General features: G+C 43.3%; 1 protein-coding gene across 4 annotated transcripts in view; it reads right to left on the reverse strand.

The window, feature by feature from the left end:
- nedd4l (NEDD4 like E3 ubiquitin protein ligase) overlaps positions 1–27,081 on the reverse strand; it is a 497,553-nt gene that overhangs the window by 289,526 nt on the left and 180,946 nt on the right. For 3 of the 4 annotated variants that reach the window (XM_043678365.2, XM_087990460.1, XM_043677840.2), the window contains one exon: positions 5,514–5,595. The exons of the other annotated variant lie outside the window; for it this stretch is intronic. In XM_043678365.2, the coding sequence (XP_043534300.1) occupies positions 5,514–5,595 (82 nt within the window). The remainder of the gene's footprint in view (positions 1–5,513; positions 5,596–27,081) is intronic. 4 annotated transcript variants of the gene reach the window in all.

Below are 27,081 nucleotides of genomic sequence, written 5' to 3' on the forward strand. Positions count from 1 at the left end.
ACCACAATTGATCAAGTTATAGGTTCCAAATTATTATCTATCATCTCATTGCAATAAACAGTTGATATGCCTTTCCTAGCTTGATTTGTAGTTTCAATATAGATTCACATCTCCGAGAATGTAGAAGATACAAACATGGGAATGCAAATTTGATCTGGTTGGAATAACTGGAATAAGTGCAGTGGATTGCTGTGTGGTGAATACCAAAGCTGAAAGGAAAATCCATAACATAATCATGATTTCAGCTTTGTAACATGGTGTAGAAACCTGAACAAAATTAGGAAGACAGGAACAATGACTTGATTCTAATAAGACAAAGATGCGGAGATCACTGTGAAAGTAACAAGAATACATCAAATCAGGAGTAAGTTTGAGGCTGAGATGTTTGTGGATATTCTGGACCAGACTAAACCCCTCAACATGTATTAACAAGATAGTCTAGACCCTAATTTTTCTTATTTTTAAGGTCAGTGTAAGACGTTGCAGTCCAGATGCAATTTGATTGGTCAAACTACTCGAGTTTTAGCAAAACACACTTCATTTTTACATGACAATAAACAACAGGAAAAATATGAGAATTGGCTTAACTGTACCTATACCAAAATGCTTAACAAAATAACATACATGTTATCTATTATTAATCAACTGTTCCAATACAGTAACATCCCATAAACGTATACTTGACAAAGGAAGATTCAGTAAATTGATAGTCTCACACGCTTTTAGCTGCAATAGCAAAAGGAATAAAAGCTTCCACACCCAGCTTCAGGACCCCAGCAACTGCAGAAAGCCAAAACCAGAAATCCTGGTTCTGTGGCAGCTTGACCCCACCTGTCCAGGCTGCTTCTAATTAAGTGAAGCGCAGCAGGTCGGGCAGCATCCAAGGAGCAGGAGAATCGACGTTTCGGGCATGAGCCCTTCTTCAGGAATGAGGAAAGTGTGTCCAGCAGGCTAAGATAAAAGGTAGGGAGAAGGGACTTGGGGGAGGGGTATTGGAAATGCGATAGGTGGAAGGAGGTCAAGGTGAGGGTGATAGGCCGGAGAGGTCAGGAAGAAGATTGCAGGTTAGGAAGGCGGTGCTGAGTTCGAGGTGTCCAGGTGTCCCAGAGGTGTTCTCTGAAACGTTCCGCAACAACAGGCCGCCTACGTTTCAGAGAACACGTCTGGGACACCCGGACCAACCAACCCAACCACCCCGTGGCTCAACACTTCAACTCCCCCTCCCACTCCACCAAGGACATGCAGGTCCTTGGACTCCTCCATCGCCAGACCATAGCAACACGACGGCTGGAGGAAGAGCGCCTCATCTTCCGCCTAGGAACCCTCCAACCACAAGGGATGAACTCAGACTTCTCCAGTTTCCTCATTTCCCCTCCCCCCCACCTTGTCTCAGTCACAACCCTCAAACTCAGCACCGCCTTCCTAACCTGCAATCTTTTTCTTGACCTCTCCACCCCCACTCCCACTCCGGCCTATCACCCTCACCTTGACCTCCTTCCACCTATCGCATTTCCAATACCCCTCCCCCAAGTCCCTCCTCCCTACCTTTTATCTAAGCCTGCTGGACACACTTTCCTCATTCCTGAAGAAGGGCTCGTGCCCGAAACATCGATTCTCCTGCTCCTTGGATGCTGCCTGACCTGCTGCGCTTTTCCAGCTCTGATCTCAGCATCTGCAGTCCTCACTTTCTCCTGCTTCTAATTAAGTTCAAACTTTTTAAAAAAACCCAAGACCTCAAAAGCCATTTACTTTATTGGATTGGAACAGTCGGCTCAACACCTCTGTCTCCACCTTTGTTCATCAATAAAGGACAAAATACACCTCTTAAAGCCATAGTACTGTCACAGAGGATATATCAAACAATGTCGCCAAGAGAGTGGAATGAGCTGGTAATCTGCTCCATTAAGAGGATAGTTAAGTCATGAGGTGACTGATTGAAATGGGATGGGATGGAAGAAAACAAGGGCTCAAGAAGGATGAGCAAGGCAATTAAATGCTGTGGAATTTCAAAAATAAAGTGTGGGCTTCAGTTTGAGAAACCTAATATGTAAATTGTGTCAAGCTGAAATCAAACAGCATACATTTTAAAAAGGACAAAAATGAGAGCAAGTGTCTCACTAAACATGATTAGATTTAGGAAGACGACATCTTCGATGGAAATGTTCCAAAACATTATGTGCATGCAAACAAAGCCTCGAATAGTCATGCATATGCACATTTTGATTATGAGAATGTTCGAACACAACGAGAGATGATAGGGAAAAAACTCCTGCCTATTTTTGACAGATTTAAAGGAATGTCAAAAATGCCTTCCATCTTTAGACTCTGTTAATTTTCACAGCATTAGGAGGTTAAAAATCACACAACACCAAGTTATAGTCCAACAGGTTTAATTGGAGCGACGCTCCTTCATCCGGTGATTGTGGAGGGCTCGAGCGTAACACAGAATTTATAGCAAAAATTTACAGTGTGATGTAACTGAAATTATACATTGAAAAATTGATTGTCTGTTAAGTCTTTCATCTGTTAGAATACAGTGATAGTTTCACTCGTTTCATGTGTAAATCACAAAACCCTTTTTTTTAAAATTGCATTCTCGGGTTAGCTGTTAACAATGGTGATAGCTAGACAATATGTTGAAGGTGTTAGCCCCCTGTGTTCTCTGTCTATGACCTGATGTGGGGCAGCACGGTGGCACAGTGGTTAGCACTGCTGCCTCACAGCACCAGAGTCCTGGGTTCAATTCCCGCCTCAGGCGACTGACTGTGTGGAGTTTGCACATTCTCCCCGTGCCTGCGTGGGTTTCCTCCGGGTGCTCCAGTTTCCTCCCACAGTCCAAAGATGTGCAAGTCAGGTGAATTGGCCATGCTAAATTGCCCGTAGTGTTAGGTGAAGGGGTAAGTGTAGGGGTATGGGTGGGTTGCGCTTCGGCGGGTCGGTGTGGACTTGTTGGGCCGAAGGGCCTGTTTCCACACTGTAGGTAATCTAATCTAATCTAATAACAGAGTTTTACATAAATTCATGCAGTTTTTGAGCTCAGAGTTCTACATGAATGTATGCAGTTTTTGAGCAAAGTGCAATGTAACTCTGCAAGTACAAATTCACCACATAAAATATACGTGTGCATGTGGGTCTTTGTCTGTGTGTATGTGTCTGTCTGGGGTGCGGGTTGAGAGTGTGTGTGTGTGTGTGTGTGTGTGTGTGTGTGTGTGTGTGTGTGTGTGTGTGTGTGTGTGTGTGCACAGAGTGTCTTAAGTCTGTGAGGGGGTGCATGTGTGGGAGTGTGTGTGGCTGTCTGCGTGCGCGTCTGTGTGTACCTGTGTCCGTGTGTATGTGAGAGTGTGTGTGTGTAGGAATATGTGTGTGTGTGTATGTGTAGTGCAATGGTGATCAACTGTAATGTGACATGAACCCAAGGTCCCAGTTGAGGCCCTCCCTATGGGTACCGAACTTAGCTATCAGCCTCTGCTCGGCCACTTTCCTCTGCTGCCTGTCCTGAAGTCCACCTTGGAGGATGGTCACCCGAAGGTCCGAGGCTGAATGTCCTGGACCACTGAAGTGTTCCCCAACTGGGAGGGAACCCTCCTGTCTGTTGATTGTTGTGCGGTGCCCATTCATCCGTTGTCGGAGCGTTTGCTCAGTTTCCCCAATGTACCATGCCTCCGGGTGTGGGGAAGGCCTCAACCGGAACCACTCACCTCCACTACTTGCCTTTAAACAACCGCCAAACCTCAAACAGATCATTGTTCGTAGCAAACTGCCCGGCTGTCAGGACAACCCCATACAACCCTTTCACGGTGGACGCTGCAAGGCGTGTCAGATTGTGGACATAGATACCACCATTACGCGTGGGAACACCTCCCACCCTGTACATGGCAGGTACTCATGTGACTCAGCCAACATTGTCTATATTATACGTTGCAGGCAAGGATGCCCGGAGGCATGGTACATGGGGAAACCGAGCAAAGGCTACGACAATGGATGAATGGGCACCGCACAACAATCAACAGACAGGAGGGTTCCCTCCCAGTTGGGGAACACTTCAGTGGTCCAGGACATTCAGCCTCGGACCTTCGGGTGACCATCCTCCAAGGTGGACTTCGGGACAGGCAGCAGAAGCTGATAGCTAAGTTCGGTACCGATAGGGAGGGCCTCAACCGGGACCTTGGGTTCATGTCACATTACAGGTGATCACCATTGCACTACACATACACACACACACATATTCCTATACACACACTCTCACATACATACGGACACAGGTACACACAGACACGCACACAGACACCCACACACATGCACCCCCTCACAGACTTAAGACACTCTGCACTCACCCTTATAGACACACACACACCCACCCACACAGAGACAAAGACCCACATCACACGTATATTTTATGTGGTGAATTTGTACTTGCAGAGTTACATTGCACTTTGCTCAAAAACTGCATACATTCATGTAGAACTCTGAGCTCAAAAACTGCATGAATTTATGTAAAACTCTGTTATCTCACTTTTTAGATTAGAATCAATCTAAACATCAGGTCATAGACAGAGAACACAGGGGGTTAACACCTTCAACATATTGTCTCGCTATCACCATTGTTAACAGCTAACCCGAGAATGCAATTTAAAAAAAAGGGTTTTGTGATTTACTCATGAAACAAGTGAAACTATCACTGTGTTCTAACAGATGAAAGGCTTAACAGACAATCAATTTTTCAATGTATAATTTCAGTTACATCACACTGCAAATTTTTGCTATAAATTCTGTGTTACGCTCGAGCCCTTCACAATCACCTGATGAAGGAGCGTTGCTCCGAAAGCTAGTGTGCTTCCAATTAAACCTGTTGGACTATAACCTGGGGTTGTGTGATTTTTAACTTTGTACACCCCAGTCCAACACTGGCATCTCCAAATCATGATCTATATGAGGCCACTGTCAACAACTATTAGGTTGCAGATTTCCTTAAAACAATCTACCTTAAGCAGAAAAAAATTTAGGTCTGTTGGTAACAGCATGAAATGCACATGGCAAGCTGTCCCTCAGACTGAAGAAGCTACATTTGTGAGCATTTGTACTGGAAGTTTTGCCAGCTCGGTTAGAGGGAAGAAGCTCCAGTTCATTCTCCACCGATCAAGTTAGTTTTCGAGTCAGGAGTTTCCTGCTGGGAAAGGTGAAGGCAAAAAGCAAGCCTTGGGAGCTAAGAATTACTTTAGATTGATTCCTTGATAACAAAGTGCCCAGTGAAGATTACAGCCATAATATTAGATTTTTGGACACGTGATAAGTTAATTGGAGTAAAGTTTTGTCTATTCTTTCAAAATTAATTTGTTGGTTACTGTAAACATCTTACAACTTGAAATCTTGCCACATTGCCCATCCGGTCAGATGCTGGAAATTTTATTTTCCAAATTTTCTACTTTTATCGATCTCTGCAGAGAGTGCACAGAGAGTCTGCAGGAACAAGTCTTAGTACTCCGAGCACAAGTTAAAACAAAACAGAAGCTTACCTTTTTGATAGTTTTAGTCTGAATCAAAGCAAGTTCTCGGTTCTCATCAGCTACATACAAGGACAATTTCACGTAAGGATCACTGAAAAAGTGAAAAATACCACATTAACTGTAATGTATTAGGTTCACTTCTCTTTGTATGTCTTTATTTTCAGTTACTCCTTGATATAAGCACTACCTGACTAGTAGAGAAACCAGGTTATCTGCTTACTGGCTCTTCAGTGAAATCTATTCTCAAAGCAGAAGTGTACTGGTTCAGTTTTCCCTGCTGTACATTCAATAGTATGGCCAAATTTGGGAAACCTCATATCCACCCCATATCTGAACACAACAGGCATAACACAAAGACAGAAAATAATGGCTGTTCACTAGAGAGATATTAAGTAATCTGTCTGAAACAAAATGAGTTCAGCTAATTTAAAACATCTCAAATTTGCTTCTTGCATGTATTACAATAGGGAAAAATAAAAGTACAAAGTGAAAGTTATGTTGGAATAAATTAATGTATGGTTGCAATGTACTTCAGTTTCCAATGAATATTAAACATGTGCTACTAATTAGGCACCTCACCACCTCTATGCAGTTTAGATTCATTCATGATTAATTAATGAATAAAACAATCCCATAGGGAGTCGTACAAATTAGACATGATGCACATTCTATCCTGCAATGAGACAAATAAGCTGCCCAGAACCAGGAAAGCAGGTGATATCTTAAATTCTTCATCCAATTTAAATTAATCTAGGCCATAACAGCCTCAGACAAAAGAGCAAGAGTAGAACATTCAGCATGTCACGTATGCTACCCCCATTCAATGAGACCTACGTATCTGAGAAGGGGGTAGTTGTAGATGGGGTAGTGGCAGGATGTAGTGAATCTATCAGGAAGATTTATCATGTGGTGAAACAAAGGGATCAGTTAAAGTTTGTTTGCTTTAACACAAGGAGTGTCAGAAATAAGAGTGATGAACTTACAGCATGGATCAGTATGTGGGACTATCATGTTGTGGCCATAACGGAGACGTGGGTTTCACAGGAGCAGGAATGGTTGCTACATGTCCCAGGGTTTAGAACGTTCAAAAAGAACAGGGAGGGTGGAAAACGAGAGGTGGTGTAGCATTGCTAATCAGCGAGTGCATCAAAGCTACAGAAAGTGAAGTTGTTGAGGAAGGTTTGTCTACTGAGTAAGTATGGGTGGAAGTTAGGAACAGCAAGGGAGCAGCCCACCTCATTCAGGTTTTCTACAGACCCCCTAATAGCAGTGGAGAAATTGAAGAACTGATAGGCTGGCAGATTTTGGAAAATGTAGATGTAGCAGGGTTGTTGTTAAGGGTGACTTCAACTTTCCCAATATCGACTGGAACCTCCTTCGGGCAGATGGTTTGGATGGAGCCATTTTTGCCAGTTGTCAGGAGAATATTGTAGAAAAGAAAAATGAGGTACGAGATATTCGAGTAAGGATTGAGGCTAGTTACGAAGGAGTGAAAGTAGACAAGTCCCCTGGGCTAGATGGGAGGTATCTGAGGATTCTCTGGGAAGCTAGGGAGGAGATAGCAGAGCCTTTGACTTTGATATTTGAGTCATCATTGTCTACAAGTTTAGTATCTGAGGACTGGAGGATTGCAACTGTTGTGCCCTTGTTCAAGAAGGGTAGTAGAGATGACCCAGGTAATTATAGACTAGTGACCTTTACTTCTGTTGTAGGAATGGTTTGGGAAGGGATAATAAGAGATGAGGTTTACAATCATCTAGCAAGCAACAATTTGATTTCAGAGAGTCAACATGGTTTCGTCAAGGGCAGGTTGTGTCTCACAAATCTGAGTTTTTTGAGGAGGTGACCAAGCATGTAGATGAGGGTAGGGCAGTTGACATGGTATACATGGAATTCAGTAAAGCCTTTGATAAGGTTCAACATGGTAGGCTGTTGGGGAAAATGCAGAGACATGGGATTGAGGGTAATTTAGCAGTTTGGATTAGAAACTGGCTTTCTGAAAGAAAGCAGAAAGTGGTGGTTGATAGAAAATATTCAGCCTGGTGTCCGGTTACTAGTGGTGTGGCACAAGAATCTGATTTGGGACCACTGCTGCTTGTCATTTTTATAAATGACTTAGACGCAGGCATATGTGGATGGATTAGTAAATTTGCAGATGACACTAAAGTCGGTGGAGTAGTGGACAGTGTAGAAGAATGTTGCAGATTGCAGGGAGACTTGGATACACTGCAGAATTGGCTGAGAGGTGGCAAATGGAGTTCAATGCAGATAAATGTGAGGTGATGCACTTTGGGAAGAATAACAGGAAGGCAGAGTACTGGGTCAATGGAAAGATTTTTGATAGTGTGTATACGCAAAGGGATCTTGGAGTCCATGTACATAGATCCCTGAAAGTTGCCACCCAGGTTGATAGTGCTGTTAAAGAAGGCATACGGTGTGTTAGGTTTCATTTGTAGAGGAATTGAGTTCCAGAGCCGCAATATTATGCTGCAACGATACAAAACATTAGTGCCGCCACATTTGGAATATTGTGTACAGTTCTGGTCACCATATTTCGGGAAGGATGTGGAAGCATTGGAAAAGGTGCAAGGAGATTTACAAGGATGTTGCCTGGCTTGGAGGGAAAGTCTTATGAGGAAAGGCTGAGAGACGTGGGTATGTTCTCATTGCAAAGAAGAATGCTAAAAGGAGATTTGATAGAGACATACAAGATGATAGGAAAAAGACTTTCACTGTCTACCCTAGGATGATGACGTCAGCTTGTACGAGAGGGCATAACTACAAATTGAGGGGTGATAGATTTAAGACAAATGTCAGAGGCAGGTTCTTTACTCAGAGAGTGGTAAGGGCGTGGAATGCCCTGCCTGCTAATGTAGTTAACTCAGCCACATTAGGGAGATTTAAACAATCCTTGGATGAGCACATGGATACTCTATGATGGGATCATGGAGGGGACCGAGCTGAGAATAGTTTACGGGTCAACACAACATCGAGGCCAAAGGGCCTGTTCTGTGCTGTATTGTTCTATGTTAGGTGTGTTCAGGAGGGTTTCCTTACTCAGGCCGATGAGGGGAGAGGTCATTTTGCATTTGGTGTTCAGCCATGAGCCAGGACAGGTGTCAGATCTCGCAGCGGGAGAACGCTTTGGTGACAGTGACCACAACTGCCTCACATTTACCATAGCCACAGAGAGGGAAAGAAACATTTACCAAGGGAAGATATTTCATTGGGGAAAAGGAAGCTATGATGCTATCAGACACGAGTTGGGAAATACAGACTGGGAGCAATTGTTCCACAGGAAGGGCACAGCAGACATGTAGAGACTGTTTAAGGAGCATTTGTTGCAAGTGATGCACAAATTTGTCCCTCTGTGACAGGTAAGAAAGGGTAAGATTAAGGAGTCTTGGATGACAAGAACAGAGGAGTTTCTCATCAAAAGCTTAAGTCAGGTGGAGGAAGCAAGGATCTAGCACAGCTTTAGAGGATTGCAGGCTTGCTAGAAAGGAGCTCAGAAATGGACTGAGGAGAGCCAAGAGGAGGCTCGAAGGCTTGGCAGGAAGGATTAGGGAGAACCCAAAGGCATTTTACTCATTCATGAGGAATATGAGGAATAGGAGCATGGTCAGGGTGAAGGTAAGGCCGATCAGGGATAGCATAGGGAACTTGTAGGTGGAGTCTGAACAGATAGGGGAAGCCCTAAATAAGTTTTTTGCTTCGGTTTTCAGAGAGAAAAAAGACCTTGTTGTGAATGAAAACTTTGAGGAGCTGTGATGGAGGCTTGACCAGATCAAGATTGATGAAGTTGACATACTGGAAGTTTGGGAAAACATTATGATTGATAGGTCCCCAGGGCCAGACCCAATTTATCCCAGGTTGCTCCAGGAAGCAAGAAAGGAAGTTGCTAAGCTGCTGGTGAGGATATTTGCCTCCTCACTCTCCACGGGAGTCTTACCGGAGGATTGGAAGGAGGCGAATGCTGTTCCTCTTTTCAAGAAGGGTAATAGGGAAATCCCTGGCAATTACAAACCAGTCAGTCAGTCTTTCATTTGTGGTCAGCAAGGTCTTGGAAAGAATTCTGAGGGATAGGATTTATGACTATTTGGAAAAGCATAGGGTGATTAAAGGCAGTCAGCATGGCTTTGTGAGGGGCAGGTCATGCCTAACTAATCTTATTGTGTTATTTGAGGAGGTGACAAGACAGGTCGACGAAGGTTGAGCAGTGGATGTGGTGTATATGGACTTCAGCAAGGCATTTGATAAGGCTCCCCATGGTAGGCTCATTCAGAAAGTCAGGAGGTAGGGGATACAGGAAGATTCAGCTGTCTGGATTTAGAATTGGTTGGCTGACAGAAGGCAGAGAGTGGTTGTAGACGGAAAATATTCTGCCTGGAGGTCAGTGTTGAGTGGGGTCCCGCAGGGCTCTGTTCTTCAGCCTCTGCTCTTTGTAGATTTTATAAATGACTTGGATAAGGAGGTTGAGGGGTGGTTTAGTAAATTTGCTGATGACACAAAGGTTGGAGGTGCCGTTGATAGTATCAAGGGCTATTGCAGGCTGCAGTACGACAGACAGGATGCAGAGCTGGGATGAGAAATGACAGATGGAGTTCAATCTGGATAAATGCAAAGTGATGCATTTTGGAAGATCGAACTTGAATGCTGAATATTGGATCAAACACAGGATTCTTGGCAGTGTGGAGGAACAGAGGGATCTTGGTGTGTAAGTGCATAGATCCCTCAAAGTTTTCACCCAAGTGGATAGGGTTGTTAAGAAAGCATATGGTGTTTTGGCTTTTATTAACAGAGGGATCGAGTTTAAGAGCGGCAAGGTTTTGCTACAGGTCTACAAGTCCCTGGTGAGATCACACTTGGAATATTGTGTCCAATTCTGATCACCCTATTATAGGAAAGATACAGAGGCTTTGGAGAGGGTGCAAAGGTTTACCAGGATGCTGCCTGGACTGGAGGGATTGCCTTACGAAGAGAGGTTAACCAGGCTCAGACTTTTCTTTCTGGAGAGAAGGAAGAAGAGAGGTGACCTGATCGAGGTGTATAAGGTAATAAGAGGCATGGAGAGAGTCAATAGCCAGAGACATTTCTCCAGGGCAGGATTGACTGGCACAAGGGGTCATAGTTTTAAAAGATATTAGGAGAAAGGGGAATAGGGGACATCAGAGGTAGGTTCTTTACACAGAGCTGTGAATGCGTGGAATGCATTGTCAGCGGTGGTGGTGGAAGCAGAGTCATTAGGGACATTTAAGCAACTGCTGGACTTGCACATGGACAGCAGTGAATTGAGGGGTGCATAGGTTAGGTTACTTTATTTTAAATTAGGATTAATCCTTGGCACAACATTGTGGGCTGAATGCCTTGTTCTGAGCTGTACTTTAATCTGTTTGATGAGACCATGGACAACCTGATCATCTGAAAATCCAATTTCCTATCTTTAGTCAATAACGCTCAATTCCCTTCCTGTTTTAAAACGTGTCTATCTCAGGCTTGAATATACTTAACGGCTCAGCCTACAAGTGCCTCTTGGTAAAGAATTCCATGGATTCATGAAATTCCTCCTCATCTCAGTTTTATGGATGATCCATTATTCTGAGATATGCTCTCTATGATCATAGATGCTCCTATAAGGTGAAAATAACCTCCCTGCATCAAACCATTCGGGTCCTCTTGTCTTGTATATTTCAATGCAGTTGCCTCTCATTCTTTTAAACTCCAATGAATATCAGCTTAACCTACTCAGCCTCTCTCCCAGTATCTCCATTAATGAGGTCAGCCTGGTGAATCTTCTCTGCATTGCTACCAATGCCAGTATATCTTTCCTGCGAGAGGTGGATTTGGTATCCAGGTGTGATCTAACTCATGCCTTGTATAATGTCACAAGACTTCCCATTTTTATACTCCATTCCCTTTTAAATAAAGTCTAACATTCCTATTGCCTTCCTGTTACCTGAACTTGTATGGTAGCTTTTCGTGATTTATGAATGAAAATTTTTAAATCCCTCTATACTGGAGCATTCTGCAGTGTTTTCTTACTTAAATAAGATTCAGCTGCTCTATTTTTCTTGCCTAAGTGCGTAATCTCATATTTTCGCAGATAATATTCCATCTGCCAAGTTTTGGGCACACTCACTTAACCGGTCTGTAATTCCTCTATATGCTTTGCATCAACCTCACTACTTGCCTTCCCACCTATTGTGTTATTTGCAAATTTTTCCTCATCCAAGTCATAAATACATATTGCTAATAATTATAGTCTCAGCACTGATCCCAGTGATTTTCCACTAGTTACAAAGTTGCCATCTTGAAAATATCCCCCTTCCCCAACTCTGTCTTCTATTAGTTGGCCAAGTTTCTAACCACATTAATATACTACCTTCAACACCATGGGGTCTTACTTATTAAGAAGCTTAACATGTGGTACTTTATCATAGGTCTTCCAGAAATTCAAATCAATTACATTCACAGCTTCCTCTTTATTTATCTTGCTTGCTACCTTTAAAACAATTCCAATAAATTTGTCAAGTATGATATTCCCTTCATGAACTGTGCTAACTCTGCTTTATTAAGCATTTCTCTTTGCTCTACTATTATAAATTTACAATAGACTCTTAACATTTTCCCAATGTTAAATTAATTTGCCTTTTTTTGTCACCTTCCCTTCTTAGAACACTGGCACTTTTCCAGTTCTCCACTATTTTTCCAGAATCAAAGGCTCTTGTAGTATTACCATCAATGCATCCACTATTTCTGAGGCTTTATTCTTCACCTATCTGATCCAGGGGACTTATGGGTCTCCTCCCTGGTATGTTTTCTCTAGAGATGGCTATTCTATTTATTTCCTCTCTCCTTTTTGCCCCTTGATTATATAATATTTCTGGGATGCCATTAATGTCTTGCACCATGGAAATTGATGAAAAGCACTTCTTCAACTCCTCTGCTATTTCATTTTTCTACATTACTTCCCCAGCTCTGTTCACTGTGGGGCTATGATACCTTTGGCCTCTCTCTTCCTTTAAATTTAAAGAAGTTCTTGCCATCCATCTTGATATTATTTGCAAGTTTACTCTTAAATTTCATTTTCTGCATTTTTTTGTTGGCATCCTGTTTTGTTGGTTTTTAAATGTCTCCAGTCCTCTGGAGTACACTAATATTTGCCAAATTATATGTGTTTATTTCAATTCAATGCTTCCATTAACTTCCTTGGTTAACCATGGTTGGCTTCTCCACTTTCTGGAACCCTTCTTCCTCACAAGGATAGCTCTTTGCTGTCAGCCATGAACTATTTTCTCAAAGGTCTACCATTTTTGCTCAACTGTCTTTTCTGCCAAATTCCTTTCCCAATTCAATCCATTCTTTTATAACTACATTTAAGATTAGCATAGCTATGCCAATATGTAGGAATGAAGATAAAATCATCATAATCTCAGGGACCCTGGACATTGAAGACCATGGGGAAGAAAATATCAATTACAGCACATTTTAATCCACTGACCACTACAATGAAGCATAACCCAAACTCTGTTGCTCATTTGTACCAATGTGATCAGAACTGACCATCACTGAATATCTTACTATTCCCCAATTCACTCATTTCAAAACGTTCGACCTCAAGGGGTCCTTGTCCACTTGCATCCAGTACTCATGTTAGTCTTCAACCAACTCATGGCACCACTGTATCAACCTCTAAAAATCCCTCTGGCTCAAAACCTCCTCTAATCCTCTCTCTTTTTAATGTAACTCTGGTTCTAATCACCTCTTACAAGTTTATCTTAAGCTTGTATGTTGGTTTACATTGGTGACATGCCCATGAAGTGCCTTTGAATTTTATGTTAAATGACTTCAGTAGAATGTATGCCTCCAAAGCCATTGAGAGCAAACCAGACTAACACCAGTGCGCAGGCTCAAACTGCCTCCATTCATAAAACTGCACAAGTCAAACCCTTGAAGGTGTGTGTGTGTGTGTGCGCGCGAGCGAGAGAGGGGAAAATCATACTGCTCCAATCATACATTTAAAACAGCGCATCCTGACTTTTGTTGCTTGTCTTTGTGCATAGCTATGGTCAAATACGAACCTCATTTTGCCTAAGAGAAAAAGATAGTACAAAAGGCTGTCAGATACAACACCGAACAGAATCATACACAAAAAAAAATTAGAAACAATCAATAGAGAAATAGAAAATATTCAAGAAACATCCAGGATATGTATCAGAAACTTTCACTCCCTAAATTCTGGGCCCAGAAGACTCACCTTCTAATCTCGCAACCCTTTTCTCATAAACTGCTGTCCATGTAATTTCCCTTCCTGATCCCTATCATTCCATGTTATTTCTGTAATGCCTCCATCCAAATTAAATCCATTGTTATGACATTCCTAGTCAAAATCTTCACCATTTAATACTTCTGCCTGCATACTACCCTCCCCTTCTCCAACCTCACTTTCTTCTCCAAAATACAGCTTATTCAGAGATCCAGAGCCATCTTTTTTGCAACTTTGGCTGCTATGTTTCCTGTGTGTCAATAAGCATTTCATAGAAATTGAGAACACTGTGACACTTTGGTTAAATACATGTTATTCTCTAATATTTATCAGAATGTAGTTCATCATTAATTGAGTTGATCATATTTACAGGCGAGTGGTGATGGAGAGTTTAGAGAATGGCAATAGCTGAGTAAAACCTAGGTTTGTTCCTAGTATTGGCACTGCTGGCAATAATAGTGTAGCTGAGAATATTGAAGTAAAATGTAATAAAACAAATTAAAATTCAATTTCCTGATATTTCATTTATAACAATAATAGCTTACGTTTATAAAGCACCATTAACATAATGAAACCATTTGACTTGTGTCACAGGTGCAATAGTATTAAAGTGTAACATCAGCCACTAGGGAGTTTTAGGACAAGGCAAGGTCAAAGAAGTAGGTTACAATGAGGGTCTTAAAGGAGGTAAGCGACATAAAGAGACAGAGACATGTTGGCTGGGAATCCCATAGTTTAGTGCCAAGTCAACTCTGCAGGTAGTGCGTTTAAATAACATTTGGATTAGTACATGAATAAGAAATGTTTGGAGGAATATGGGCCAAGTGCAGACAGGTGGGACTAGTTTAGTTTGGGATGTGGTCGGCATGGACTGATTAGATTAGATTAGATTACTTAGTGTGGAAACAGGCCCTTCAGCCCAACAGGTCCACACCGACCCGCCGAAGCGCACCCACCCAGACCCATTCCCCTACATTTACCCCTGCACCTAACACTACGAGCAATTTAGCATGGCCAATTCACCTGACCTGCACATTTTTTTGGACTGTGGGAGGAAACCGAAGCACCTGGAGTAAACCCACGCAGACACGGGGAGAATATGCAAACTCCACACAGTCAGTCACCTGAGGCGGGAATTGAACTCGGGTCTCTGGCGCTGTGAGGCAGCAGTGCTAACCACTGTGCCACCCACTGGTTGGACCAAAGGGTCTGTTTCCGTGCGGTATGGCTCTATAACTAACTCCCTGTAACTGAAACCTAAGCCTGTCAAACTGGATTTTATTTCTGTCATAGCAAATTTGGCATTTAACAGTTAGAAATTACACATTACATCACTCCCCATACTTCTCTACCTGCCTGCAGCCTGAAACATCCTTTCCTAATGGCCCTTCTTTTAACCAGCTGAACATGACTGCTCTTATCTAGTCATAGACAGGGTAACAAAACACTTCTGCTTACACTCCTGCAATATCAAGTATATATCTTTGACTCCCTCTCGTTTTTCATCCATATGCTGTCCTTCAACAAGATCATTGGAAAAAGTGCCATAATCCTCATGTACACCGACACTCAGATCAGTCTCATAACCATTCCTCTCAAATGATCTACAGGCTATGATTCATTATGCAAATACTTTCAACATCCAGCACCGAGAGGATAAAGTCACAGCGTCGTTCACCCCAGCCACAAGTTCTATTCCTTATTCACTAATTTCATCCCTCTCCTGACCATTGTCAAACGATGAATCAAATGTTAAAAACCTGTGTCCTCAATAATCTATGCCGAGCTTCAGACCTGATATCTTCGCTATGCTGATGAAGGGCTTTTGCCCGAAACGTCAATTTTCCTGGTCCTCGGATGCTGCATTACCTGCTGTGCTTTTCCAGCACACTGTAATCTAATCCCCACAGGGTTCCAGTTCAGCAATATCTTCAAGTAAGAGGTCATTTTAGTTTGCAAATTCCTGCACCATGCCTCTCTATTCACAGATATTGTACACTCATCCGACCAACACGTCTGTGTTTCTTCCATTTTCATTATGAGCATCATTCACTTGGTCTTAATTGTGTAAATTTCCCCTTAAGCCTCCTTGACTTTATTTCTCTTGCCCCTCTTCCTGGACTAGCTATGGCAATTCATTCACTGCTGCCTCCTCAGCTTGCCCTACACTCGCCTCTCAAACAATGTACAACCAATTCCGTCTTGAATGTAGACAGATGCCTACTGTCCATTGAGAGCTTATGGCTAAATAGTTGTGAAGTCTCCTGGTAACATTTAACTACATTAAATATATTATACAAAAGTCATAGCAATTACAGGAGAATGCAATCAGAAATTGGACAAGCTAATCCCCAATGTTTCACCTACCTAGTTAATTGCAAAGTTTTAAGTTTCAAATCACAAGTAGCTGAAGGCAATTAATTCTGAACAGATGACATTATATTTTTCTGTCTTAGCAGAAATTTTCATAGCTGTATTCATTGAAATATTACTTCCTTGCCAATGAAATTATGTTGTGTTAATAGTTGTAGCTACAAATCACAAACTTGACGAGAAGTACTACAAACCCCTAATTGGTCTTTTTTTAAATAAAAATACTTGTTCAGGTTAAGGTTATTTGCATCATTATAAAGGGTAAACATATAATAAATTCAGTTCTGGAGAATATTTTACTTTCATGTTTAGTTAACTATTTCTGAGAACAATTTATCATTTTCAATAAATAAGTTTTTAACAGAAGTTAAATCTCAAAAGTGGTGAAGAAATAGTTCAGTTTTATTCATGAACTGCTTAACCAGTTACATTGTTAAGTTTTAATGACCATTTGCTCATAGTTTTGAAACTCAAAACAGCTAAGGGAGACAGGTTTCCCAGTACAAAATAAATAGTTAATTTTTTATAAAACCATACCTTTCCTAACTATCACTAGTTATTTCCTTATCATACTGTTTAGCTTTCACACATACATTTCAAGGCAAATTACATATGCAAAGGTTAACATATTCAATGGTCTCAAATCTCAGATGCACGTCATGTGGTTTTGGCAACGTGACAGGTTGCACATTTATTCCATTATCTAAATGGGTTCGTCTGCAATTTCTGGCTGGGTTTTAATACAATAGGATCCTCAGTCATGCGGTATCAAGCAGGAGACACACAAGTCAGAGGACTTCCTTGTGTCTGTTTCTGAGGTTGGCAAAGATAGCCATCTCTTTCATCAGTTAGTACATGTCTGAATGGCCTTGGAGAAAGAACATATAGCACTCTTGGGTCTTCAATGCAAGATGTGGTGCCGCATTTACCCTGATAATTTTAGAAAATTCAAGATTTCCACAACCCATTGTTTAATACAATAAAGCACGAATCTCCTAGCCAACAGCAGGGGGAGTTCTGCATCAGACACAAAACAGATAAGCCTGCCTTTGCATGTGTTACATGCTCCTGTGGGAAAACTCAATGACACACGAAAGCAGCACACAAGCAATGCTGCCCTCAAAAGACAGAACCATCCTTGCCCGAACCCCACAGAAGATGCATTTCTCCATAGTTGTAAGGAAAGGATTTATAAAACAAAAGACAGCATTAAAGAATGAGTAAGACAAAAGATTTTCACAAAGATTTGTGAGACTTGGTCCACACTCCACACTGAAGCTTAAATATGCAGATCTACTCTTTGCGAATCCAAATGCTTTGCAATCTATAATCCTTTCTGCCAAGCAATTGGCTTCCTCAGATGTAGGACGTTTACGGTAACAAAATTTTGGATTTTTCTTTCTTCAATCTTTTGTAAGATGTGAGCATCACTAACAGGGCCAGCTATCTTTAGCTGCCTTGAACTAAGTGACTTAGTCAGTCATTACATAAAGTCTTTCTTTCCCAACTGGGCATGACTGGTCACTCCAGCATTTATTACCCATCCCTAATAGCCCAGAGGGCAGTTAAGTGCTAACTGCATTACTATGGGTTGGGAGTCACATACAGGCCAGACAAGGTAAGGACAGCAGCTTCCCTCCTTTTGGGACCAGGTGAGGTTTTCCTGACAACGATAATGGTTTCATGTTAAGAATCAACCATGTTGACTGCAAGTCAGAAATCAAATGTAGGCCAGGTAAGGACAGTAGATTTCCTTCCCTAATGAATTCAGAACAACCTCGGTTAGCCAAACATTAATTATCCGAATTTTCAATTATCCGAACAAGATTTCAAGGTCCCGTAAAAACGTTATCCATTATCCGAACAATCAGTTAACTGGACAAAATACTCCCCGCCCATCTCGTTCGGATAATCGAGGTTGTTCTGTGTTAGGAGAATCAGGTGTGTTTTTATGACAATCAATGATTGTTTCATGTTCACTATTGTAGAGACCAGGTTTTATTTCTCTGGTTCAGATTCCCTTGGTGAATTGAAATTGCAGCAGTAACTATGATGGGATTTGAACCAGTGCCCTCAGAGCATTAGCCTGGATTTTGAATGACTAGTTCAGGGACTTGACTACCACCCTGCCATCTTCCAACACTTGCTGCCAAACAGGCTTTCTATGGGGGCTAAACAAAGTATCCAGATTGACACACCCATAGGCTTCACTGTGACTCTCTATCTTTTGTAATTGATGTATATGACATTTTGTGGCTATGCAAGATTAATACTTTACATCCTGAAACAGATGAGACAAAAGTGAAGACTGCAGATACTGGAGATCAGAGTTGAAAATTGTGGTGCTGGAAAAGTACAACAGGTCAGGCAGTATCTGAGGAGCAGGACAGTCAACATTTTGGGCATAAGTCCTTCCATCAGGAGTTAGGAGTGCAGGGGAGTCTGAGATAAAGAGGAGGGTAGGGGTGTGGATGGGGAAGGTAATGGGAAGGCGATAGATAGATGCAAGGTAAAAACAATGACTGCAGATGCTGGAAACCAGTTTCTGGATCAGTGGTGCTGGAAGAGCACAGCAATTCAGGCACCACTGATCCAGAGATAGATAGATGCAGGTGAGGGGTGATGGTGGTAGGTTGGAGGGGAGGGTGGACCGGAGAGGTGGGAAGGAAGATGGACAGGTAAGACCGGTCAAGAGGGAGGATTGGATCTGGGGTGAGGTGGGGGAGAGGGAAGATAACGAAATTGGTAAAGTCGGCGTTGGTGCTATGTGGTTGGAAGGTCCCAAGTCGGAAGACGAGGCATTCTTCCTCCAGGTGTCAGGTGGCTTGAATTTTGCGGGGAAGGAGGCCCAGGACTTGAATGTGAGTGTAAAGGGCTATGAACTCTGTGAGAGAGTGTGTGTGTGTATGGGTGAGAGTGTGGGACTGCATGCGTGAGTGTTATGAGAGTGTCCACATGAGTGTATGGGCCTGTGGGAGAGTGTGCGTGTCTGTAGGAGTGTCTGTGTCTGTCAGAGTGTGTGTATCTGCATGACACTCAGACACATACACACTCCTACAGACCCATACACACACACACTCCCAAACTCTCACCCACACAGGCATCCTCTCACAGACTTATATCCCTTTACACTCTCACTCACACACATACACACGCTTTCTCACAGACACTCATCCGTCTCCCCCCCCCCACACACACCCCCACATGCGTGTGGGCACTTGCGTGCACACACACAGAAATTTATAGGGTGAATTTGTAACTGCAGAATTCAATTTTATTTTGCTCAAAAACTGCATGAATCCATCTAAGATTCCATAAATCTGTTTGTTTTAGAAATAGAATGAGTTTGAACATTGGGGCACCTCACACCTTCAATGCATTATTTGGGCCAACATAACACCAATTATTAAAGTTCACTTGAGAATGTAAAAGGTTTTGCGATTTACATATGAAAAAACTGAAACTAACATGGTCATTTTAAATGACGAGACACTTAAACAATCCAGGTCTTTTTCAATTTATAATTTCAGTTACATCACACTGTAAACGTTTGCTATAGATTCTGTATCTGACGATCTTATATTCCGCACCTATGATGAAGGAGCAGCGCACTAAAAGCTAGTGCTTCCAAATAAATCTGTTGGACCAATACCTGGTGTTGTGTGACTCAAGATTTTGATCGTGTGGGACTTGCACAAATAGCTATGTCAGTGATTGTGAAGGTAAGGTGCTTTAAACTTTCTCTTGCTGGAGGCAGCTTTCATCTGGTATTTGTGTGACAAGATGTTACTTGCTACTTATCAGAACAAGCTTGGATATTGTCCAGGACTCATTGCATGTGAACTCAGACGGCTTCAATATTTGAGGAGTTCAGGATAGTACTGAACACTCTGCCCCAGTGATCATCCTAAAGGGAAGGCCATTCATGAAGCAGTTTAATACAGTTGGGTCTACAACACTACCATAGGTATTCCTGCAGTGATGTCTTGGGTCTCAAACAACTGCCACCATCTAATTTTGTATGACTCCACCCACAGTAATGCTATCCTCAATTTTCTTTGGCTGGACGGACTACCTGAGAGTTGTGGTAGAAGGAGCTGAAAGCATTATAGTCATCATCACCACAATTCTAACCTTATGATGGAAGAAAGGCTTTTGACGAGTAGGTGACCTGAGGAGATGCTGCAGTGAGATCCACGGCATAAACAGCAAGTTATAGACAGGGCTGAGTGATCACACAACCAACAAATCAGATCTAAGCTCTGCAGTCTTTCTACGTCCAGTCGTGAATGGTGGTGGACTCACTGCAGGAGGAAGCTCCACAAATATCCCCATCCTCAATGACGGAAGAGCCCAGCACATCAGTGCAAAACGTAAGGCTGATGCATTCGCAACAATTTTCAGTCAGAAGTGCCAAGTAGACGATCTATCTCGAGCTCCAGTGGTCCCCAGCATCACACGTACCAGTCTCCAGCCAATTCGATTCAGTCCACATGATATGAAGAAATGGCTGGAGGTGCTGGATACTGCAAAGGCAATGGGCCCTGATAATATTCCGGCAATAGTACTGAAGATGTGTGCTTCCCTAGCCAAGCTCTATGAATACAGTTACAACACTGGTATCTACCCAACAACATGGAAAATTGCCCAGGTATGTCATAAAGCAGGACAAATCTAACCCAGCCGTATACTGCCCAATCAGTCTACTCTCCATCATCAGTAAGGGATCATCAATAGTGCTATCAAGCAGCACCTGCTCAGCAACAACCTGCTCTATGACACTCAGTTTAGATTTCACCAGGGTCATTCAGCCTTGGTTCAAACATGGACAAAAGAGCTGAATTTCAAAGGTGAGGTGAGAGTGACAGCCCCTAACATCGAGGCTGCATTTGACCGAGTATGGCATCAAGGAGCCCTGGCAAAACTGGAATCAATCGGTATTGGGGGCAAACATCTGCTGGTTAGAGTATACCTGGCACAAAGGAAGATGGTTGTGGTTGTAAAGGGTCGATCATCTCAGCTCCAAGACATCTCTGCAAGAGTCTTCAGGGTAGTGTCCTAGGCCCAACAATCTTCAGCTGCTTCATCAATGATCTTCCCTCTGACAAGGTCAAAAGTGGGGATGTTCGCCGATGATTGCAGTGTTCAGCACCATTTGCAACTCCTCAGATACTGAAGCACTCCGTGCTCAAATGCAAAAAGATCTGGGCAATATCCAGGCTTGGGCTGACAAGTGGCAAGTAACATTTGCATCCTACAATGACCATCACCAATAAGAGACACTCTAACCACCGCCCCTTGACATTCAACTGTATTACAATCACTGAATCCCCCACTGTCAACATCCTTGGGGTGACCATTGACTAGAAACCCAACTGGAGTCACAACATAAACATAGTGGCTACAAGAGCAGGTCAGAGATGAGGGATACTGTGGAGAGTAACTTATCTCCTGACATCCTAAAGTTTATCTACCATCCACAAGGCACAAATCAGAAGTGTGATGGAATACTCCCCACTTGCTGCATAGGTGCAGCTCCAACAACATTCAAGAAGCTTGACACCATCCTGGACATAGCAGCCTAATTGATTGGTACCACATCCACAAGTATTCACTCCCTCCATCACTGACCCTCAGATGCACTCCAGAAATTCACCAAAGATTCTTAGATAGCACCTACCAAACCCATTCTGGATTAGTGGTGCTGGAAGAGCACAGCAGTTCAGGCAGCATCCAAGGAGCTTCAAAATCGACGTTTCGGGCAAAAGCCCTTCATTAGGAATAAAGGCAGTGAGCCTGAAGCGTGGAGAGATAAGCTCGAGGAGGGTGGGGGTGGGGAGAAAGTAGCATAGAGTACAATAGGTGAGTGGGGGAGGGGATGAAGGTGATAGGTCAGGGAGGAGCAGGTGGAGTGGATAGGTGGAAAAGGAGATAGGCAGGTAGGACAAGTCCGGACAAGTCATGGGGACAGTGCTGAGCTGGAAGTTTGGAACTAGGGTGAGGTGGGGGAAGGGGAAATGAGGAAACTGTTGAAGTCCACATTGATGCCCTGGGGTTGAAGTGTTCCAAGGCGGAAGATGAGGCATTCTTCCTCCAGGTGTCTGGTGGTGAGGGAGCGGCAGTGAAGGAGGCCCAGCACCTCCATGTCCTCGGCAGAGTGGGAGGGGGAGTTGAAATGTTGGGCCACAGGGCGGTGTGGTTGATTGGTTCAGGTGTCTCGGAGATGTTCCCTAAAGCGCTCTGCTAGGAGGAGCCCAGTCTCCCCAAGTAGAGGAGACCGCATCGGGAGCAACGGATACAATAAATGATATTAGTGGATGTGCAAATAAAACTTTGATGGATGTGGAAGACTCCTTTAGGGCCTTGAATAGACGTGAGGGAGGAGGTGTGGGCACAGGTTTTACAGTTCCTGCAGTAGCAGGGGAAAGTGCCAGGATGGGAGGGTGGGTTGTTGGGGGGCGTGGACCTGACCAGGTAGTCACGGAGGGAACGGTCTTTGCGGAAGGCGGAAAGGGGTGGGGAGGGAAATATATCCCTGGTGGTGGGGTCTGTTTGGAAGGTGGCGGAAATGTCGGCGGATGATTTGGTTTATGCGAAGGTTGGTAGGGTGGAAGGTGAGCATCGGGGCGTTCTGTCCTTGTTACGGTTGGAGGGGTGGGGTCTGAGGGCGGAGGTGCGGGATGTAGACGAGATGCGTTGGACCTCTGCCCTCAGACCTTCCATCCTACCAACCTTCGCATAAACCAAATCATCCGCCGACATTTCCGCCACCTCCAAACAGACCCCCTGCAACACCACCACCTGCAAGTTCCTCTCCAAGCCACTCAACACCCTGATTTAGAAACATACCATCATTCCTTCACAGTCATTCGGTCAAAATCCTGGAATTCCCTCCCGACCGGTATTGTGGGTCAACCCACAGCAAGTAGACTGCAGCGATTTAAGAAGGCAGCTCACCACCACCTTCTCAATGGCAAATAGGGATAGGCCATCAATGCTGGCTAGCCAGTGATGCCCAAGTCCCACAGATGAATAAAAAAATCCTCTGGCTGGGATAATCAGACTCCAGCAATCACAGATTTTTTTTTTAATTTCAGGTATGGGTCTAACCACCAAAGAGAGCTTTACTGATCCACTTTCACTTCAGTTTTGGGTTTCATTACTATTGCTGTCAATCAAATGCTTTTTAATGTCATGTTCACTCCACCTCCAAAATTCAAATTGTCCTCTTTCTTTTCCCAGGAGAAAGTGAGGACTGCAGATGCTGGAGATCAGAGCTGAAAATGTGTTGCTGGAAAAGCGCAGCAGGTCAGGCAGCATCCAAGGAGCAGGAGAATCGACGTTTCAGGCATGAGCCCTTCATTCCTGAAGAAGGGCTCATGCCCGAAACGTTGATTCTCCTGCTCCTTGGATGTTGCCTGACCTGCTGCGCTTTTCCAGCAACACATTTTCAGCTCTTTCTTTTCCCAGCCAAAGCCACAAAGCCATAACCAAGATTTGATTTGATTCGATGTGATGTGGTGGGGAAGCAATAGCCTAATGGTATTATCAGCTGGCCTGATAATCCAGAGACCGAGGTAATGCTCTGGGGACATGGATTCAAATCCTGCCATGGCAGATGGTATAATTTGATAAATTACAATAAAAATCTGGAATTAAGAGTCTATTGATATCCATGAATTGCCGTTTGTTGGAAAAAATCCATCTGGTTCACTAATGTCCTTTAGGGAAGAAAACTGCCTTCCTTACCTGGTCTGGCCAACATGTGACACTAGACCAACAGCAATGTGGGTGACTCTTAACTGTCCTCTGGACAATCAGAGATGGGAAATAAATGCAACGATGCCCTCATTCCATCAATGAATAGAGAAAAAAATCTGTCATGTGTACCAAGGTACCTTGAAACATTTTGTCTGCAAGCAGAACAGGCAGGTCAGGCTAACCAAGTTCATACAGGTCACAAGGTGTAAAAAAAAACTTGGACAGAGTGAGGCACGTGACATCACATAGAATATGTGCGAGGCAAGAACATTAACAAGTTCGACATTATTTGAAGTTAGAGTCTCCATTCATCAGTCTAATAACATCAGGGAAAAAGCTGTTCCTGAACCTGCTGGTGCATTAGTTCAAGCCTTCTGCCTGATGGAAGAGGTTGTAGGAGAGCATTACTGGGGAAGGATGATGTTGGTCTGATGATGATGATGTTGGCAGCCTTTCCACGGCAACAAGAGGTATACATGGAAGTCCATGAATGGGATGTCGGCACCTGGACAGTATGGTCTCAATGGTGCATCTGTAGAAGTTGGTGAGGGTCCTCATGGACATGCCGAATTTCCTGAGCTGACTGAGAAAGAAGAGGCACTGATGTGCCTACTTGACTATTGTATCTATATGGAAGTCCAGGACAGGTCGTTGGTTATCGTCAGTCCTAGGAACATAACATTCTCAACCTTGGTAGATGGGGGCGTGTTCTCCTCCTTTCTTTATGAAGTCAATGATCAGTTCTTTCATTTTCCTGATATTGAGAGATTGTTCTCATTGCACCACATCAAGCCCATTACCCCCTTTCTGTATTCTGACTCATCATTGTTTGATATTGTTCTACCACGGTGGTGTCAACATCAAATTCATAGATTAAATTAGATTAGATTCCCCACAGTGTGGAAACAGGCCCTTCGGCCCAACAAGTCCACACTGACTCTCCGAAGAGTAACACACCCAGACCCATTTCCCTCTGACTAATACACCTAAACACTATGGGCAATTTAGCATGGCCAATTCACCTGACCTGCACATCTTTGAATTGTGGGAGGAAACCAGAGCACCCGGAGGAAACGCAAACACGGGAGAATGTGCAAACTCCACACAGACAGACATCCGAGGCTGGAATCGAATCTGAGACCTGGTGCTGTGAAGCAGCAGTGCTAACCACTGGGCCACTGTGCCACCCATGGCATTTGTTCAGAATCTAGCTACATAGTAGTGTGTGTACAGGAAGTACAGTAGCGGGCTAAGAACGCACCCCTTGGGGGTTCCAGTGATGAGTGTCATTGTGCAGTTGACCATCTTCACGGATTGCAGTCTGTTGGTCAGGAAGCTGAAGATCTAGCTGCAGAGGGTGGAGACGAGAGCTAGGTCTCAGAGCTTAGAGATCAGTCTGGAGGGGCTAATGGTGTTGAAGGTGGAGCTGTAGTCAATCAGCAGGAGTCTGACAAAGGTATTTTTTCTGCCCACCAGTGTAGAACATCTAATAGTGCAGCTGTCTCCACCTTGTGTGCATATTGTTTACTGTGTGTTGTCTACTTTGCAACAGTGACTCCAGTTGAAAAAACTTCATTGTCTGTGAAGTTCTGCTTGAAAACCTGAGATCGTTATCACAATCAGAGTTACCTTGATTTGAACTGTCCTTACATTTATACTTCAGCTGTATCAACAAGACAGCAAATATCAAAGTAGTGAGTGACATAAGGCAATTGTATGTAACAAAAGAAACTGAAGTTCTGCATATTCAAAATTTAAAAATCAAGTTAAAAAATGTGGGTTGAGAGGGCAATTCATTCTCTGAAGAATGACGAGTTAATGACATGAAAGTAACATCTATCTATTAAATCTCTAGATACAAGTTTATTCCAACATCATACCACAATAATATAGTCATAGAGTCAAAGATATACAGCACAGAAACAGACCCTTCGGTCCAACTCGCTCATGCAGACCAGATATCCTAACCTAATCTAGTCCCATCTATCAGAACTTAGCCCATATCCCTCCAAACCCTTCCTATTTATATACCCATCCAGATGTCTTTTAAATGCTGTAACTGCACCAGCCTCCACCACTTCCTCTGGCAGCACATTCTACACACGCTCTGTGTGAAAAAGTTGCCCCTTATCTTTCCCCTCTCACCCTAAACTTACGGCTCTAGCTCTGGACTCTCCCAACACAGGGAAAAGATCTTGTCTATTTATCCTATCCATGCCCCTCATGATTTACAAATCTCTATAACGTCACCTCTCAGCTTCCAACACTCCAGGGAAAACAATCCTAGCTATTCAACCTCTCCCTGTAGCTCAAATCCTCCAACCCTGGCAAAATCCTTTTAAATCTTTTCTATACCATTTCAAGTTTCACCACATTCTTCTGATAGGAAGGAGACCAGAATTGCACACAATATTCCAACAGTGGCCTAACCAATGTCCTGTACAGCTGCAATATGACCTCCCAACTCCTGTAATCAATACACTGAGCAATAAAAAGCATACCAAACACCTTCTTCACTATTCTATCAACCTGCGACCCTCTACTTTCAAGGAGCTATAAACCTGCACTCCAAGGTCTCTTTGTTCAGCAAATCTCCCTATAATTAAGGTGCATAAGTTCTGCTCTGATTTGTTTTCTCAAAATGGAGTACCTCACATTTATCTAAATTAAACTCCATGTGCCACTCCTCAGCCCATCGGTCCATCTGATCAAGATCCCATCGTAATCTGAGGTAACCTTCATAGAACATAGAACATAGAAGAATACAGTGCAGTACAGGCCCTTCGGCCCTCAATGTTGCGCCGATCCAAGCCCACCTAACCTACACTAGGCCACTATCCTCCATATGCCTATCCAATTCCCGCTCAAATGCCCATAATGAGGGAGAATCCACCAGTGCTACTGGCAGGGCATTCCATGAACTCACGACTCGCTGAGTAAAGAACCTACCTCTAACATCTGTCCTACCACCCCTTAATTTAAAGCTATGCCCCCTTGTAATAGCTGACTCCATACGTGGAAAAAGATTCTCACTGTCAACCCTATCTAAACCCCTAATCATCTTGCACACCTCTATCAAGTCACCCCTAAACCTTCTTTTCTCCAATGAAAACAACCCCAAGTGCCTCAGCCTTTCCTCATATGATCTTCCTACCATGCCAGGCAACATCCTGGTAA

The sequence above is a fragment of the Chiloscyllium plagiosum genome, unplaced genomic scaffold (assembly GCF_037043375.1).
Source record: "Chiloscyllium plagiosum isolate Xiang-an unplaced genomic scaffold, Cpla_swu_hap1 HiC_scaffold_1, whole genome shotgun sequence".
NCBI classification, from domain to species: Eukaryota; Metazoa; Chordata; class Chondrichthyes; order Orectolobiformes; family Hemiscylliidae; genus Chiloscyllium; species Chiloscyllium plagiosum.